The 18,569-nt window shown below is 44.6% G+C and overlaps 1 protein-coding gene across 2 annotated transcripts in view; it reads right to left on the bottom strand.

Annotated features, from left to right (window-relative positions):
- Positions 1-3,137: 3,137 nt before the first annotated feature.
- LOC148413670 (leucine-rich repeat and immunoglobulin-like domain-containing nogo receptor-interacting protein 2) overlaps positions 3,138-18,569 on the bottom strand; it is a 169,985-nt gene continuing 154,553 nt past the window's right edge. Inside the window, exons 5-6 of one of the 2 annotated variants that reach the window (XM_088431478.1) lie at positions 6,961-7,076; positions 3,138-6,141 (exon numbers count right to left, since the gene is read on the bottom strand). In XM_088431478.1, coding sequence (XP_088287604.1) covers positions 4,288-6,129 — 1,842 coding nt within the window. In that variant the 5' untranslated portion in view covers positions 6,130-6,141; positions 6,961-7,076 and the 3' untranslated portion in view covers positions 3,138-4,287. The remainder of the gene's footprint in view (positions 6,142-6,960; positions 7,077-18,569) is intronic. The other variant, XM_088431477.1, reaches the window with a different exon arrangement.

Here is an 18,569-nt window from a genome sequence, read left to right on the forward strand (position 1 = left end):
TTTTTCTTTTTTTTTTAATGACATTTTCATTGGCTTGCATAAATTGCGTTTAGTCAAGGTATCCTGAACATAAAGTATGTATGTTATGGTGTGATGCTGATTTTTCTTTGACTCGACCTGTTGATTAATGTGGTGGTGAAAATTGGCAGTTATTACTTAAGTTAAAGTCCTATTTTTAAAGATAAAAAAAAGTGTTGTTTTTTTTATGTGAAAAGGTATGAAATTATGAAAATAATATCAAAATATTTTAAAATCCTAATTGTACCAGAGCAAAATTTCGATTATTCAAATAATAAATTCAAAATCTTTTGAGGTTGAAAATTGACAAACAAAAATCTTAATATCGAAAGGTAATACTTTTATTTAATATAATTTTATTTATCCCATTAATACAAGAATATGGTGTTATTTTAATTCTTAATTTTTTAAGAGAAGATGGATCAGTTTGGACTCATTGGTTCAGGATAAAATTCCTGTCTTTACAAGAACAAAATTGGACTTCTCAAAAACTGTGAAGTCATTCAAGTTAAAAAATAAAAGAAAAAGGAATTTGAATTATAGTTTCATTTGTTTGAAACCAAACATGAAAATGCTATTCATAAAATGCCACTCTATTGTTAGCATAACGGACAAATCTAGATTAATTCATACGTATTTAAGAAAAAAAGATAGCATTACAATAATCTAAATTACATATTTTAGTTTTTTAGGATCGTGACTGTTGCAGTATTATAATTTTTTTTTCAAAAGTATTTGAGTTTTTTTTTAATTCATTTGACTGTGGCCTGAGAACTGCTTCAATTCAAGTATGTATAGTATGTATAGTGTCAACCATAGAATCAAGCTGCTGCATGTCACATTTGGACGATCTGTTGTGCTCTTCAAACTCACCAGGCGACCTTCAGTTGATTAATAGCAAGAGAGTGCTTCAGACACGTCACGGTGTGTTACAAAATATCACCTTTTTGCCCAACTGCGTCAACGGAGACCTTGGAAATGCAAAAAATCGAGAGTCGGCGTGAAGGCGTGATGCAATGCGCCATCGCGTCGACAAATGAAGACGGAGGGCCTTAGATGAATCGAGTCCAAGTGTTTGCCATGGGAAACGAGGTCCGTCGGCACGCAACAAAGCGAACAACACGTGTGACTTTGTCTTCTGTGTTTTTTCATGCACCAGTCAAAAGATCAGACAAAGGTTACAAATCCCTTGAGGCAAAGTCAATCTGGGCAGTTCAGGTGGCGAAACACTGCAGGACAGCAAAATGCTAAAAAATGGGCAACCATTTTCCTTGTTATCAGTATACTAAGAGAATATTATTTGTTTGAAATGAAAGCATAGAATTTTGCACAAAGACTTAAGGAGGTTCCTTTGTGGAGCTTCTTCAGCTCATCTAACATCCAAACAAGTCGTTCAATTTAGCAATTAACCTGTCAAGAGATTCTTCTGCTACATTAAAGCTGGCGCGTTATTCATGGTCACCATTAAAAGCCGTATAAACGAGAGGAAAATCGAAAGAACAAAACCTTTTGATTTTCGCAATAGATAACACTCATTTACAGTCCGTTCAAAACAATTTCTGTTTGGATACAGTCAATTGGTAAGGTCACACAGATTAACACTCCTCGAGCCTCACTAACGTGTTAGGGTTTGAAAGTAGGGTTTCAGATTGGGTTACGATTTCAAAGTATGATTCAATTGAGGGGAAGTGTTTCAAAACGTGGTTAGGGTTTTAAGTCAGGGTTTGGGGTCAACACAGCTGTAGGGGCTCAAGTTATGGTTTGAAAATAGGGTTAAAGGTTCAACCCAGAGTTAGTGTGCCACCCGTATTTCAAAACAGCATTATTGTTTCAAAACCGGGTTACGATTGAAATTAGTTTCAAAATGCTGAAAGATTTTGGTTTAAAGGTGAGGTTAGGTTTTCAAAATAGGCTGTGTTATGGTTTAAGTAAGATTAGGCTTTAAATTTGCCTTCAAGACATTGTTAGGGATTGAAATTGGGTCTTCAAATGATCCAGGAAGATCCAGTATATCACAAACAAATTATTGCATACCACATACCTCTTCATAAAGTGACATAAAATAAGTTCTAACTTTATATTTTTTGAACATGAGTCAAGTTTTGCTTGCTAGATGTCAATACACCCCAGCTGCTGCACTCAATCTGCTTCACTTCCCTGAGATTAAAGGATGAAGTGTGGATCTGCAAAAAGAACGAAACGTCACAAACTGGGGAACAATCAAAAAATATACTTTCTGAACAAGCAGTAGCTCCATATGGAATCATAGAGAAATATCCATTTTTTTCTTTCATTTTGACGATGGAATTGCAATCAACTGTGACAATGCACTTCTGTTGATGCATGTACAGTACATAGAAAATAACGCCATGTGTTCAATAATTTAGTGCATTATGTGAAGTGCATCAGGCACAGTGGTAATATCTACAGCTTATTTTGTAACTCGAAGTCGTCAAAGTGCCAATGTCGACAAGAACAGGTTGTTCAGGTGTTCACCTTAAAGGGCAGTGAGCAAAGATTTCATAAGGGCTGTAAAAAAAAACATACTTTAATCCTCAACACATTTTATAAAACATACATGGCACTTCTAGAAAGTCCTCAACCATAGTTTAATAAAAACTAGGTTTTCAATTTTCATTTCGAGTGTGTTCGAACCTACCGTAGCTTGAGGCGTTGTAGGAGAAGTGACTCTATCCATGGAAGTACCATTATAATTGTTAGAAAGCAGTCTTTACCTTACGATATTTCATAATGTCCACAACACAAAATACTCAATAGTGAGTAAAGTTTTATTCGAATAAAATAATCATTGAAAATGTTAAACTCGTTGGCGCAGTAAATAGCACATCTGCCCCACAGTTCAAGGGACCCGAGCTCATATCCAGCTGGCTTCGTCCTTCCTGTGAGGAGTTTGCATGTTCTCCCCGAGCCCGTGCGGGTTCCCTCGCCCATTTGTGTTTTTTTTTTTCATTAAAATACTCTTGTGTGTTGTTGTGAAAGAAGTTGTAAACATGTTTTGCCATTTTTTGGGAGGTTGGAATTGGTTCAATAAATTCTATTTGCTTCAGTGGGGAAAGGTGATTGGAAACACGAATTAAACTTGTATCTCAAGGCACAGCTGTAATATTTATTTTAATTACACGATGATACGATAGACTCTTTGTGTCATTAATAAAGTTGACTTCAGTCACAGGTACAAATACAACGGCATTTATTCCACATACATTTTTTTAATTGTCACAATCTAAATGATTAAACAACAAAATGAGGAACTACCACAACAAAGTCTTTTTTTTTTCTACGGGGAAAGAAGAAAGAAACGATGCAAATATCACTGTAGCAAAAAGTTGACACACGGGCCAAAAAGTTGACACATGGGCCAAAAAGGTACACTTCAAAGGAATAGAAAGACACTAAAGTCGGACAAAACGGTGGTTCATGTTCATCCAAGGGTCTGTCCAGGTAATAAATTGGACACCTGACAGCAAGTGAGGATTGATTTTTCATTAACATCATCAATAAATAAAATATTTTATTTGATAAATATGTATTTGTTCATATTTCTTATTTTTGAGTCAATCGTGGGGGAGCAGGGACTCAATCACACATTGAAGCCCTTCCTGAATCTATGGGTACTTGAAAAGTCTCAAGTGTTATTCATGTTTATTTCATTTTTTTTTTCATTTTTTGCTGAACATACAATATAGGGTTATATCCGTTTTGGCTAATGCATCCCATGAATATTGCTATGAATATTTCTTTTGAATGAGTATGTACATACAGGAGGTGTACAGAATAGCAAAGCATTTGGTACACACGGTCAAAAGTATCGAACAGAGTAAGCGATGGTCGCCGTCATTGGTTGGCCAGATGGGTGATGTAGCATGTGGTGCAAGACTCAACAAATATTATTTTAGCGTAGGATACAAATTAGGACTGTACACGGTTCAGCCGAGTCCAGAAGATCCAACCCAGAGAAGTCAAAGGGCATTCTTGTTTTTTTTTTTTTTTTTTTTTTCAGGAGAGGACATATAAATCTCAAAAAGCAGATAAATGACACTTAATTTCCTGGAAACTGTTCACTCCATGTCTGTGCTGAAGCAAATTCGACATCCTGCAAGCATTGTATTCAAGGTCCCGCTCATTGTCTCTTACCCCAAAGTCTTTTGCGACCACCTTTGTTGGCTGTGGTTCTGTTTGCAAAAAAATAGAATGTACTTTGGGGTTATTTTCCACACACGATAAAGATTTTTTTCCCTATAAAACAAGTCACATCATTTTCATGTTGAAACGATGAGGACCGGCTTGGATGTCGGCCGAGTCCACGTTGGTGCCGTTGGACTTGGATCGAGGCACGTATTCCACGTCGATGTTGTTTTTATGTTTTCCTTTGCCCCTGCTCCAGACGAACAGGAGCAGGAAACAAAACAAGACCATACCCAGAAACGTGAAGCAACCCATAGCTGTTGACACCAAAATGGTTTTGAGGTCCAAACCCAGGGTGACGCCTGCGGTTCCATTGGCAGTGGTGTTGCTGGGGTCGGTGTAATACTGGGTCCTGTTGGCATACAGCGAGCCCAGGCTCTTGACAGCCAGCGAGGTCATCAGCGTGTCGTTGCCAGCCGTGTTGGAGGCGAGGCAGAGGTAGACGCCGCCGTCTTGAATCTCGGCCGACTTGATCTCCAGGGTGCCGTTGTTGTGCACCGCCACCCTGCCGTGGCTCTTGGCTGTCAGGATGCGCCGCCGCGGGGACACCCAGGACACGGTGGGTCTCGGCGTCCCCTCAGCACTGCAATGCAGCAGAGCGTGCTGGCCCTCGTCAACCGTCACCGTTTGTGTCTTGTTCTCCCGGATTTTTGGCTTGGTGCAGGTCACGTAGTAGGACAGCAGGCTTTCCTTAAACTCCTGGAAAGGCCTGCCGCGGATCCCCTCTGGCGTGTTGCACTCAGGCTGGGAATCCCCAAACAAGATGGAGTGCCTTTTCTGTAAGATCCACATGAGGCGGCAGTCGCACACAAGCGGGTTGTTGTCAATGAGGAGGACCTCCAAAGCTTCCGGGGACTGGAACACTCCCTTTTCCAGCGTGTCCAGTCGGTTGTGAGAGACATTAAGCACCTTCAGTCCCCGCATGCCCTGGAAGGCGTACGGTTCGATGGCAGTGAGCTGAGCGCCGACCAGGTGAAATTCGCGAAGACGAACCAGGTCCATCAGCATTCCGCCTTCGATGTGCCGGATGCGGTTGTAGGAAAGGTTGAGGTGTGTCAGGAAGGGCAGGTGCTTCAATGCCTGGTAGGGGAAGGATGACAGATTGGTGTTGGTGATGGACAGGGTGGTGAGGTTGAGGCCGTGCAGGGTGTTTGCCGGGACGTGGTCCAGCGAGGCCCAGTGGTCAATCTCCAAGTGGCGCAGCCTGAACAGCTTTTTGAAGGAGTATGGATGCAAAGTGCTGATGCTGAGGTATCGCAGGTGCAGGCTGACCAGGTTGTGCAGATGCGAGAGGGCCTCTGAGGGCACCACGGTGAGGTTGCACCTCTCCAGGGCCAGCGTCTCCAGGCTCAGAAGTCCGCTGAATGCACGGTGCGAGATGTAAACCAAGTCATTGTCGCCCACCTCCAAAAACTTGAGATTGTGCAGGTCCTGGAACATGTAGTCCAAGAGGATGACGATCTTGTTGTCGCTCATATCCAGCCGGGTGAGGTTGACCAGGCCCGAGAAGACGCCCAGAGGGATCAGCTTAATCCGGTTGCTCTTCAGGCTCAACGAGTGCATGCCGAATAGAGCGTTGAAGGCACCCGGTTCTACGTAACTGATGATATTCCCGCTCAAGTCGAGTTCTTCAAGGCCCGGGAAGGCGACAAAATCATCCGGGTTGATCATGGTCAGCTTGTTCTTACTCAGGTCCAGTATCCTGGTCTCGCCCGGGATGCCGTCGGGGATGGTGGGCATGCGCTTACGGTGGCACACCACGGCCTTGGTCTGTGCCGAGCACTCGCAGCGGGAGGGGCAACCCAGAGAGGAGCCCACGAAGACGGCCAGCAGGGCCAGTCCCAGGACCGGCTGCCAGCATGAGATGACCGTGTGCAGCATGACTTTGCTCAAGCAGTCCACCATTCTGTCACGGCTCTGGAAAACAAGACCGACACAACACAAACTCAGTGAGTGACTCTGGTTGGACCTTTCCTTTACAATTCCCGATTTCGGTCTGGATTGTTTCTGCAGATAAATTGTTAACATGGGGGTGCAATATGCCCCCAAGACCACTGTGTGCTGAGCAAGTGTCATATGTCAGCTATGAGAAAGAAAGATGGCATATATTTATCTGTTTAGAATCGAACTGGATGCATCTTAGTTATTCCCAACTATGTACATGACGCTTGTTCTGGCAAATTCCAAATTAAATTCTATTTGGATTAGGCCTTTTCTTTCTGATTATTTGGAGCATTTTCAGTCAGATCAATCAGTCCGATTCATTCTGATTGGAATAGACGTGTCCGTGGAAATCTGGCTAAAGATGGGTAGCGTGTTGGCCTGCAGGCTACATGAGGCCCCACAGTCCGACTGTCCCCTTTATAAGTTTTTATATACTCAGCATCAAATGGGTGCATTGCATTTTTAAAAAGTATTAATTGTACATAAACAATTATGGGGTAGTTAAAATAATTGAGAAAATATCAACTTTTTCCTGCTGAATATGAACTTTTCCTGCTAAAAACAAGTTTTGTATCCCCTTGAGTAAAGTTGCTCATCCCTGGAGTATAAGTCAAGTCATGTTGTTGTGCAGCAAATCATTTGTTATTCTTTTTATTTATAAAATGGTAACAATTTTAATGACGCTTTTTAATTGTTTATTGTGTTTTGTATTTTATACAATACGGTATCATAGTTAATTTCGCTTTTAGAATAAGACTAGAATATGAGCAGATGTGACATATGATACAGAACCTATTTGAAATGCATGCTGTCAGGGGTTCAATTCCTGGGCTTGTACATGGACATGAATACTGCACTGTACTCCTTCAATGGCACAATGATGATGAAGTGCTGCTTGCTCAGAAAGCCTTTGGAAAAAGTAAAAAATGAATAAAATAAAAAACAAGATGTTAAGTTACATTTGCAGCCCGCAGGCAAGAAACAGCTGGTGAACTTCAGCGTTATGAGGCGAGCGTTTATGCATAATCGCCAACTGGAGGAATTACTTATTGGCAAAAACACACTCTAAGAGAGACTCATTTTCAAGGAAGATAATGTTTAGTTAAAAAAAAAAAAAAAAGACTAAATTTTGACCAGATTTGGCAAAGCCACGCACCCTCTCTGACTGAGACTAAATGAGTGCTAAATATTTAATGCGTTTTCTATTTGTCGAATCAAACCATGAAATTTCTAGGTGATGCTGATACTGGCTCTTGGGTATTTTTAATAGCATTAAAAAAAAAAAAAAAAAATATATATATATATATATATATATATATATATATATATATATATATACACACACACACACACACATACTTGTTTTTGTTACATTGATGGGACACAAGACCAGACCCCCCTTTGTGGGAACCCACCTTTCTGAAGGCTCTACAGCCCTGAAAAAAATCAGGCAACATCCTAAAATCGGGGGAAAAATTATCATCACTTCAAATTCCCATTTAGGCAAAGTTTGAGGAATTGACCTGAGTACAGACTGCCATGTGGGGACATGTTTGGTTTTCATCACTTCTGGGGTTAGTATCTATACACACCGTCTGGCTTTTCTGGCTTTGTGGGTTTCCCTTACACACTACCTGGTTTTTCTGCCATCCTGGGTACCACTGACACACGGTTTGGTTTTAGAACCTTCCTGGGTACCCCTCACACACGGTTTGGTTTTAGAACCTTCCTGGGTACCCTTCCATAGTCCTTTACACAAATGTCAGACAACTCGTATTATCACTACTTTGTGGAGCCATTCCACATTTGTCACTCCAAAACAGTAATGTGAAACAACTGGCAGACTCATGTTAGTATTCTGTATATGGGGAATTGTTTTACAGGTTTTTTTTTTCATGAGAATAACCAGTATTATATTGAATCTGCTCAGACTGAAGGCATCACACAATACTGCAAAGCCACTTGACGAATTTGTCAAGGGGACACAGGCATTTATTCTTTTCCCTTCTGAACTTTTAAATTGTTCGATACAGCACAAGCATGTTAGATTTTGTAGGTTTTGAAAACACTGTTTTGTGGTTTTTGAGTGCTAAGTGTTATTTTTCAAGGCACTTATCACAATCACTGTTCCGTGGGACAGTGTAATGAAGGTCATCATGTGTTTATCGATGTCCAGGATCTCCTTCTTTACCCAATGCCTCTTTGACAGGGTTCCAACCTTTAAAAAAAGAAAAGAAAAATATAACAAATCAAAAACACTTAAAAAAACAATCTTTAGCACAATTCATTCAAGACCGTTTCACAGTGCATTTAGTTCAGCATCGTCAACTAACCCATTCATTGATGTGCTGTCGCAGTGCAACTTCATCCTGCCTTTCCACCACATACAGTATACAGTATCTGTGCACAAAGTGATTGGTGCATTGGTCTGCCCACGTAACATGGTCTACTGTGATGCACTTGTAATATATGCCAGTCAGCCTTGTTACAATGTTTACAAAAATCTCTCTTGCGTTTGTAGCGACACAACATAAATCACCTTTTCATACTTTTACAACTTCTGGCCCTCATAATAAAAAGATTTGAGAAAATAGGTGAAGCCAATTAATATAGGTTATACCAAATGACTCGCTCTTGACTGGATTGCACTCTCCTCAATGACATTTGAGTAATACATTGCCTACTGAAAATCACCAAAGTTGGAAATGGTGACAAAGATAACCCTGACGCAGCCTAAAGTCTCCGTATGAGATAGCATAAGTGATTGGTAGATTCTGAGCCCATTATCAATTAAGAGAAGAGGCTATTTATGATATCAGTTTTGTACGTCAAAGACGAAAAAGACTGTTAGCTACCATTTATGGGAGCAGTTTGAAATATTTTACGGGGTCCCCACAAACATAGTAAAACAAGCACCAAGTGTGCTTACCACATGGACATAATACCTGACTGGACCCCACAAAACCAGAAAGATCGGAGTAATTGTCAAAGCAGACACACTGCTTTATAGACATAAGACTGAGTTGACCAAAAGGCTCAACTGGACCCTACAATACATAACAATCTGAGTAAACCCTATATCAGACTGAAAACTTGATTGACTATCACAAGGGAGCACAACATACTTTCCAAGACTTGTGTAATCTGCAGAGGTCTATGAGACAGACACGTCAACTGCTTAAGACCAGTCAGGTTGAGCCGATGGGATGCGTACCTTTAACTCTAAGCTTGCAGATCTCTGAAAAGGCTGCTGTGCAGCCCTGGTCATCGCCGGCTCTGCAGATTCGATCATAGTCGATTGTCCTTCATCCTAAACATGTTGAACGTTGATATAATTTATAAAGTAATAGGACATAAATCACCTTTTCATATTTTTATGACTTTTGGCCCTTATACAATAAACATTTTAGAAATTATGCGAATCCACTTCATCGAGTTTGTTCCAAATGACTTGCGCTTGACAGTATTGTGCTGTTCTGTGTGACATTTGAGCCCTATGTTGCCTACAGAAAACCACCAAGAGTGGAAATGGTGCACACGATAGCCAGACACAGCCTAAAGTCTCCGTATATGACGCCTTGAGTGGCTGGTAGATTCTGAGCCCATTATCAATTACGAGAAGACACAATTTCTTATTGCAGTTTTGTCCGTCATAGATGAAAATCACTGTTAACTACCATTTATGGGAACTATTTAAAATATTTTACGGGGTCCCCACAAACACAGTAAAACAAGCAACAAGTGCTGACTGGACCCCACAAAACCAGAATGGTTGTAGTAAGTGTCAAAACAGACACACTGTTTTACAGAGATAAGACTGAGTTGACCAAAATGCTCAACTGGACCCCACAATACACAACAACCTGAGTAAATCCTATATCAGACTGAAAACTTGATGGACTATCACGAGGGAGCACAACATACTTTCCAAGACTTGTGTAATTTGCAGAGGTCTATGAGACAGAAACGCCAACAGCTTAAGGCCAGTCAGGTTGAGCCAATGGGATACGTACCTCTATCTCTGAGTTTGTAGATCGCTGAGAAGGCTGCTGTGCGGGCCTGGTCATAACCGGCTCCGCCCTTTCGGTCAGTCAATTGTGATTGTCCTTCATCCTAAACATGTTGAACATTGATATAATTAACAATCTAATAGGACATAAATCACCTTTTCATACTTTTTGACTTTTGGCCCTTATACAATAACCATTTCAGAAATTATGTGAATCCAATTTATAGAGCTTATTCCAAAATGACTTGCCCTTGACAGTATTGTGCTGTTCTGAATGACATTTGAGTCCTACGTTGCCTACAGACAACCACCAAGAGTGGAAATGGTGCACAAGATAGACAGACACAGCCTAAAGTCTCCATATGTGACGCCTTGAGTGGCTGGTAGATTCTGAGCCCATTATCAGTTACGAGAAGATACAATTTCTGATTGCAGTTTTGTCCGTCATAGATGAAAATCACTGTTATCGACCATTTATGGGAACTATTTAAAATATTTTACGGGGTCCCCACAAACACAGTAAAACAAGCAACAAGTGCTGACTGGACCCCACAAAACCAGAAAGATCGGAGTAAGTGTCAAAGCAGACACACTGTTTTACAGACATAAGACTGAGTTGACCAAGTTGCTTAACTGGACCCCACAATACTCAACAATCTGAGTAAACCCTATATCAGACTGAACGCTTTATTGACTATTACGAGGGAACACAACATACTTTCCAAGACTTGTGTAATCTGCAGAGGTCTATGAGACGGCAACGCCAACAGCTTAAGACCAGTCAGGTTGAGCCAATGGGATACGTACCTCTGCCTCTGAGTTTGTAGATCATTGAGAAGGCTGCTGTGCGGCCCTGGTCATCACTGGCTCTGCAGATTTGGTCACAGTCGATTGTCCTTCATCCTAAAAATGTTGAACATTGATATAAATTATGAAGTAATATTACATAAATCACCTTTTGATACTTTTATGACTTTTGGCCCTCATACGATATACATTCTACTCAATAGAGCTGACATTTGAGTCCTATGTTGCCAACAGAAAACCACCGAAGTGGGAAACGGTGCACAAGATAGCCTGACGCAGCCTAAAGTCTCCGTATGTGACGCCTCGAGTGACTGGTAGAATCTGAGCCCATTATCAATTACGAGAAGACACAATTTCTGATTGTAGTTTTGTCCATCAAAGATGAAAAACACTGTTAACTACCATTTATAGGAACAATTTAAAATATGTTACGGGGTCCCCACAAACACAGTAAAACAAGCAACAAGTGTGTGTATCACATGGACATAATACTTGACTGCACCCCACAAAACCAGAAAGATCAGAGTAATTGTCAAAGCAGACACACTGTTTTAAACACATAAGACTGAGTTGACCAGTATGCTTGGCTGGACCCCACAACACAAAACAACAGTTATATATGTAACAGTGGTTATATCCGGATGACTGCCAGAGGCGGTGATAAAAGCACGGAATAAGCCTTCGCACAAGCGCAAGATGAGAATGTATACCATCAAAAACCTCATGTATAGGACACCAGGGACATATATAAGGCAGCGTCACCCGTTAGTCTGTCCTTCAGAACAGACTTGCGCAAACAACGTGAGGACAAGGAATTCGAATGACAAGTAACTCTAGTGGTCATTCGGGGATCATAGAACCACTATTAAACACGTAACTGCCGTTCTATATCACCCCAGAGGCGGTGGTAAAACCTAGGAATGACGTATAACAGCGAAGTCACGAGGAGACCACGCTATTCACCTCAACCTTACATAGATGCCCCCAAGGAGCCCAGGAGCATATACAGTACATAGAATGGGGGGCTGCAACATCCACATAGTAGAACCTGGCAAAAGTGTCAGGTGACGACAAGGAAGCAGCAGCACAAACATTCTCAAAGGGAACCCCTTTCAGTCGAGCTCAAGAAGTCAAGACACTCCTAGTAGAATGGGCTGCAGACACTCGAAGGTAAGGGGTGTTCCAAATCCCCGCAAGCATGCGTGATCACGTTAACGATCCAGTGAGACAAACATAAGGACATAAGGAAGCAGTGCCCGCACAGGGCACAAGAAGCCGGCGGAGGTCCCAGCGTCCCCAGGCGGGGGCACGAAACTAATAATACGCAAAAGGTTTGTTGAGATAGGTAGAGGGTTGCACCTTCAGAACAAAAGCGCTTTCTGCTACAGAGTGACCGCACCTCCATCAGGGTGCCTGTTGACGCAGGAAGGGATGACAGGACAGGGCATGCAATTGCAACTCATTTGGCCTAGACAACAACGAGCAAAAACGCAGTCTTCAGAGAAACCCACTTGAAGGCACCTCACACAGGGGTTCAAAAGGAGGCTGGCACAAGAAATTAAGCACTACGCACAGGTTCCAGGCACCGGTGCATGGCACACTGTAGGGTCGGAGACACCAGGCCCCTTTCATGAAGAAGAAACAAGCGAGTGGCGCCCTATCAGGTCGCCATCAACCGCCGCGTAGTGGGCCGCATTGGCAGCGACATACACCTTCAACATGGAAGGTGAGCGACCCTTATAGAGGAAGCCACTGGGTCCGTGGCAAGCGTCATCCACTACGACACAAAGAACTCCCATCTGTTGTTAGACAACAACCGCGTGGAAGGAGCCCTGCCGTTGACAATAATGCACCTGACTGAATCAGAGCAGCAGCTCATCAATGGGTCAGGCCCCTCAGAGGCCACACACACACACAGGCGAAGTCAATGAGGGTGGGGATGCCACACGGGCTGGAACCTGCCAAGGGTCAGCAAAACACAGGCTGTGGAGCAGAGGGAACCATGTCCGTGTCGGCCAAAACGGCCATCAGCTACAGGGTGTGGCCCTCCTGATGGACCCTCTGAAGCACCGTCCAGATCAGGGGAAGGGGGGGGGCGGGGCGTATGGGAGACAAAACGGCCATGAGTGCGCCAGGGCATCCTGCCCCAGTGGACTGCTGACCTCCATCAGAGAGAACCAAAGGGGACAGTGAGTCCACTCTAGTGTGGCAAAGAGGTCGACCTCCACTTGGCCGAAACGAGCTCATATACAAGCACAATCTCCGGCTGTAGACGCCACTCCCCTGGCGCTGAAACCCCACGAGACGAGTCCGCTACCTGGTTCAGGACACCCGGAAGGTAGGCAGCCTGCAGACTGAGCTGATGGGTGGCAGCAATTAAAGAAGGGCTCCAGCGACCAACAACAGCCTGATGGACCTGGTACCCCCCCGATGATTGATGTGGAAAACTGTCGAGGTATTGTCTGACCGCACAAGGACGTGCCGACCCCGAAGTAATGGCAGGAAGGGGATGAAGGCCAGCTGCATGGCTCGAAGTACCAGGACATTGATGTGGTCTGCGGTATCCGCCGACGACCAATGCTCCTGAGCGAGCCTGTGCTGCCAAACAGCACCTCAGCCAGAGAGACGGCATCGCTGGATACCACTTGCCGGCGAGACAGCACCACTCCCAGCCGAACGCCAGCAGCCACAAAAGCACATAGGTGCCACAAGGCCAATGCGAGAAGACAGCGACAAGACACCTGTAGGCATCGGTGCCGATGTCTCTTGGCATCCAAGTGAAAGCCACTCAACCATATGTAGGGACTAAGGTATAGGAGCCTCAGAGGAACCACCGCAATGAGGGTAGTCAACTTGCCTAGCAGGAGTAAAAAAAATTCCAAAAGGAAAGCGCGTGTTAAGGCGAAAACCCCCAGGACACACAAAATGTCATTCGCTCGCTGAAGTGAAGGGCGGGGGCCAGCATGGCCATGGAGTCCAGCAACCCCCTAACGAAGGTGTTCTGTTGTGACAGAACCAAAGACGACTTCACCCTAATCCCTAACCGAGAGATGTGACGAAGCAGCACGGTAGTTAGTATCCTGACCACCTGAGCATGAGACAGCGCGAAGATCAGTCCAGGTACGGGAGAATTTTCCTACCTCTCGCCTGCAGGGGAGCAAGGGCCGCCTTCACGAAGTGAGTGAACACCCTTGGTGAGAGTGAGTGGCCGAACGAAAGCACCTGGAACTGCCAGTGGGCGCCCCTGAAAGCAAAGCGCAGAAAACGTCTTCTGATGAAGCGCGATGGAGACAGGAAAGTGAGCGTCTGTAAGATTGACTGATGTGAACCATTCGCCAAGACTGACAAACCGCAATACGTCAGACGTTGTAAGCATGCAAAACGGCACTCTCTTGAGGTAACGTTTGAGCCTTCTCAAGTCCAAAATCGGGTGAAAACAACTTGTCTTCTATGGGACAAGGAAGGGGAATAAAAACCCCTGATGAGGCTTAGAAAGAAAACAGGCTCCATGGCCCCTTTGGCCAGGAGAGTAGTAAGCTCCTGATCGAGGGCCAAGGCCTTTGCCGGGGTCAGCGATAAAGGTCTCCCGGACCCAACTTTGTATGGAGGGCAGGCGTCAAAACTGCAATTTATATCCCCGGGACAGAGTGGAAAACACTCAGGGGTCTGTCTGCAAAGCAGCCCACAGCCTGAGCTGCTGAGGGGAAATACACCAGACGGCCGGCCCCAACACCTCAGTCCCGTAACCCACGGGTTTGCGGGGCCTTGGGGGAAGGGGGGTGGCTGGGGAGCAACCGCCTGGGGTCTACCGTCAGGCCTCCGACGACCAGAGCGAAATCCACCGGTGGGACAAACTCCACTCACAGCAGGCACACGCGCCAAAGAGCGAGTGTCCACAGCAGCATACCATCTGGGGATACACAAGCAACTGGGAACCCCATACATTTGGCTACGCAATGAAACACGGTAATGAGGCACATAGGCAGGAAACCGAGGAGGACCATAAATGGCCGAAGCTCTGTCGTGGTCGGAGAGCTGCACACGTACCTAACTGACCCTGAGCGACCGTTCCAGTGTCTCCACTGCACCAGAACCGCAAAATGTTCCAGGAATGACAGTAAAGTCCCGCAGAGTACGCTGAGGACTTAGTCAAGGAGGACTGAGTCAACCACAAAAGGCAGTGTGAACGCACCAAGTAGGACATTGCCCGCCCATGGTCCCTTGTCATAAGGGCAAAAGCATGTACACATGCCTCGCCAAATAACAAAACCGACTCAGTATCTCCTTTCCGCCATGGCAGTGAACAACAGATGCGAGACAGTGTTGCCAATTTCGAGGCGAGCGCACACAAGCATTATAGGCCCTTGCAACGAGGTCATCCTCCATGTGACATTGTATATTAGCACAACTCCGCGTAATCCCAGCGAGCTCGTCAGGTGACATGAGCCAAGGAAGCAACATCTTCCTCCACAACCGGCATGTAGTCTAACCCAATGTTAGCAGCATCCTGCAACGCCGGCAATGTACGCCCCTCAGAGGTAAGGCGGGCAAAGACACTCGTATCGGCCCAACAGGACTGCGAGAGATCTAAATAATGCCCACTCTGTGGGACAATTAAGGCCACAGATGGGTGGCCACGCCAGGAAAAGGGATTTCTCCAGGGAGACTGGTGACAAGGAATGTCCACCTTAAACTCCGGCAAAGCAGTGCGCAAAAGGGACATAAGTGAATCCACATCACCAAATACGGTGAGCGACAAGCCCCTCTCAGAAGGAGGCGAACAAACAGCAGAGTCCCTAGAATCGAAGACTCACGGAAGCATGAGTCTGAAGCAGACAGAGATATAGCATCAACATTCTTGTAAAGATCCGGTGCAACAGCGCCTTGAAAAGAGGACAGCTCACCGGAAGCCAAGGCACTCGGGCTGGAGGCGCTCCTGCACAGTGCAGGTATCACTTTCAATTGGGAACGCAAATAAGCAATCTCATCCTCAAAGGATAACCTCGCTTAGAGGTAGAAGCAGGCGGAGCTAGATTGGCAGAGCCTCGTCAGCCAAAGGGTGGCAAGGAGACTGCCAACTCAACAGGCGCAGCCACGGAAGTAGCCTTGTTTGAGTCCAAAGAACTGGTCACATCATCCACAGCCAAAGTCACTTGCGGCAAAGAAGCTGTGTCAACATGCGCCGAGTCACAGTAACGTAAACAGCGGCCACCCTGTGAGTCCGCCAGCACAACATGACAGCCACAACTGGAGCACAGCACAGAGCCCTCCATACGACCGTGAAAAGTGCAACAAAAGCTGTCAAGGCAAAAGCTGGTGCAGGACTCAACCGCTGCGAGCCAGACAAGCAAGAGACACGGGGCCGAGAGCAGATGTGCCGCCAATTGGTGAGAGGAACACCCCACAAAAACAGCAACCGGTACGTAACGCAGAGTAACCGCGGATGATGGACAATAGCAACCAGCCAAGATCATGTGCGAAGCGCAAGCAACGCGGCCAGGACCGATAACAGACGCATTCGCGACACCAAAAGCTGGCGGGTGATCAGGCACACAAAGAACCGTGGAAATTTCACAGCCAAGCAAAAACAAAACACAACTTTATGGCGAGCATGCAACGACGCAACTCACCCCGTGAAGCAAAGCCACAGCAAACGTTGCTTAAGTAATAATGGTAGATAAACCATTTCCACTCTTCGAGGATAAACCAACACAACCATCGCATACACCGGAGGGCAAAGAGTAAACAGCAACCCCGACTGACACAGTCAATGGGCGACACACGACGATAGGAAATAAACCGCAAAAGGTGCTGTACTCATATGGCATGCAAACCAACGAGCGAGAAGGTTCTGAGAGACGGACTACTGGGTGACGCGGCCTTTTATTTATATATATATATATATATATATATATATATATATATATATATATATATATATATACGTCCCCGTTGTCATATACATGATGTTTTTGATGGTATGCGTTTTGCGCTTGCGCGAAGGTTTATTCTGTGTTTGTAGCACCGCCTTTGGCGTCTGGAGGGGAGGAATAGAACAACCCGAGTGAACCAGATACCAGACTGAAAGCTTTAGTGACTATTACGAGGGAACCCAACATACTTTCCAAGAGTTGTGTAATCTGCAGAGGTCTATGAGACGGCTACGCCAACTCCTTAAGACCAGTCAGGTTGAGCCGATGGGACACGTACCTTTATCTCTAAGTTTGCAGATCTCTGAATAGGCTGCTGTGCAGCCCTGGTCATCGCCGGCTCCGCCGATTCGGTCACAGTCGATTGTCCATCCTAAACATGATGAAAATTGATATAATTTATAAAGTAATAAGACATAAATCACCTTTTCATATCGAGCTTGTTCCAAATGACTCGCTCTTGACAGTGTTGTGCTGTTCCAAATGATGTTTGAGTCCTACGTCCACTGAAGTGGGAAACGTTGCACAAGATAGCCTGACGCCAGCCTAAAGTCTCCGTATGTGACGCCTTGAGTGGCTGGTAGATTCTGAGCCCATTATCAATTACAAGAAGACACAATTTCTGATTGTAGTTTTGTACATCAAAGATGAAAAACACTGATAACTACCATTTATGGGAACAATTTAAAATATTTTACGGGGTCCCCACAAACACAGTAAAACAAGCAACAAGTGCGTGTATCACATGGACATAATACCTGACTGGACCCCACAAAACCAGAAAGATCGGAGTAAGTGTCAAAGCAGACACACTGTTTTACAGGCATAAGACTGAGTTGACCAAAATTCTTAACTGGACCCCACAATACACAACAATCTGAGTAAACCCTACAAATGGTAAATGGACTTTAACTTATATAGCGCTTTTCTACCTTGGGTACTCAAAGCGCTTTACACTAACTAGTCATTAACCCACTGATGATGCAGCATCAGGAGCAACTGAGGGTTCAGTGTTTTGCTCAAGGACACTTCGACGTGGTCTTGGCGGTCGGGGGAATCGAACCCACAGCCTCTTAGCTGGGAGATAACCACTCTACCACCAAGCCATACAGCCCTATATCAGACTGAAAGTTTTTTTGACTATTACGAGGGAACACAACATACTTTCCAAGACTTGAGTAATCTGCAGAAGTCTACTGTATGAGACGGCTACGCCAACAGCTTAAGACCAGTCAGGTTGCGCCGATGGGATACGTACCTCTAGCTCTGAGTTAGTAGATCGCTGAGAAGGCTGCTGTTCGGCCCTGGTCATCCCCGGCTCTGCCAATTCGGTCACAGTCGATTGTCCTCCATCCTAAACATGTTGAAAATTGGTATGTTTAAAGTTATGACATAAATCACCTTTTCATACTTCTATGACTTTTGGCCCTTATACTATAGACATTTGAGAAACTATGTGAATCCACTAAATACAGGTTATGGTGAAATGGTAAATGGACTTTCACTTATATAGCGCTTTTCTACCTTAGGTACTTAAAGCGCTTTACACTAATTAGTCTTTTACCTACTGATGACAGAATCAGGAGCAACTGGGGGTTCAGTGTCTTGCACAAGGACACTTAGACATGGTCTTGATGGTCGGGGGATCGAATCCA

Source organism: Hippichthys cyanospilos, chromosome 13 (genome assembly GCF_059441005.1).
Source record: "Hippichthys cyanospilos isolate Australia breed blue-spotted pipefish chromosome 13, RoL_Hcya_1.0, whole genome shotgun sequence".
Lineage (NCBI taxonomy): Eukaryota > Metazoa > Chordata > Actinopteri > Syngnathiformes > Syngnathidae > Hippichthys > Hippichthys cyanospilos.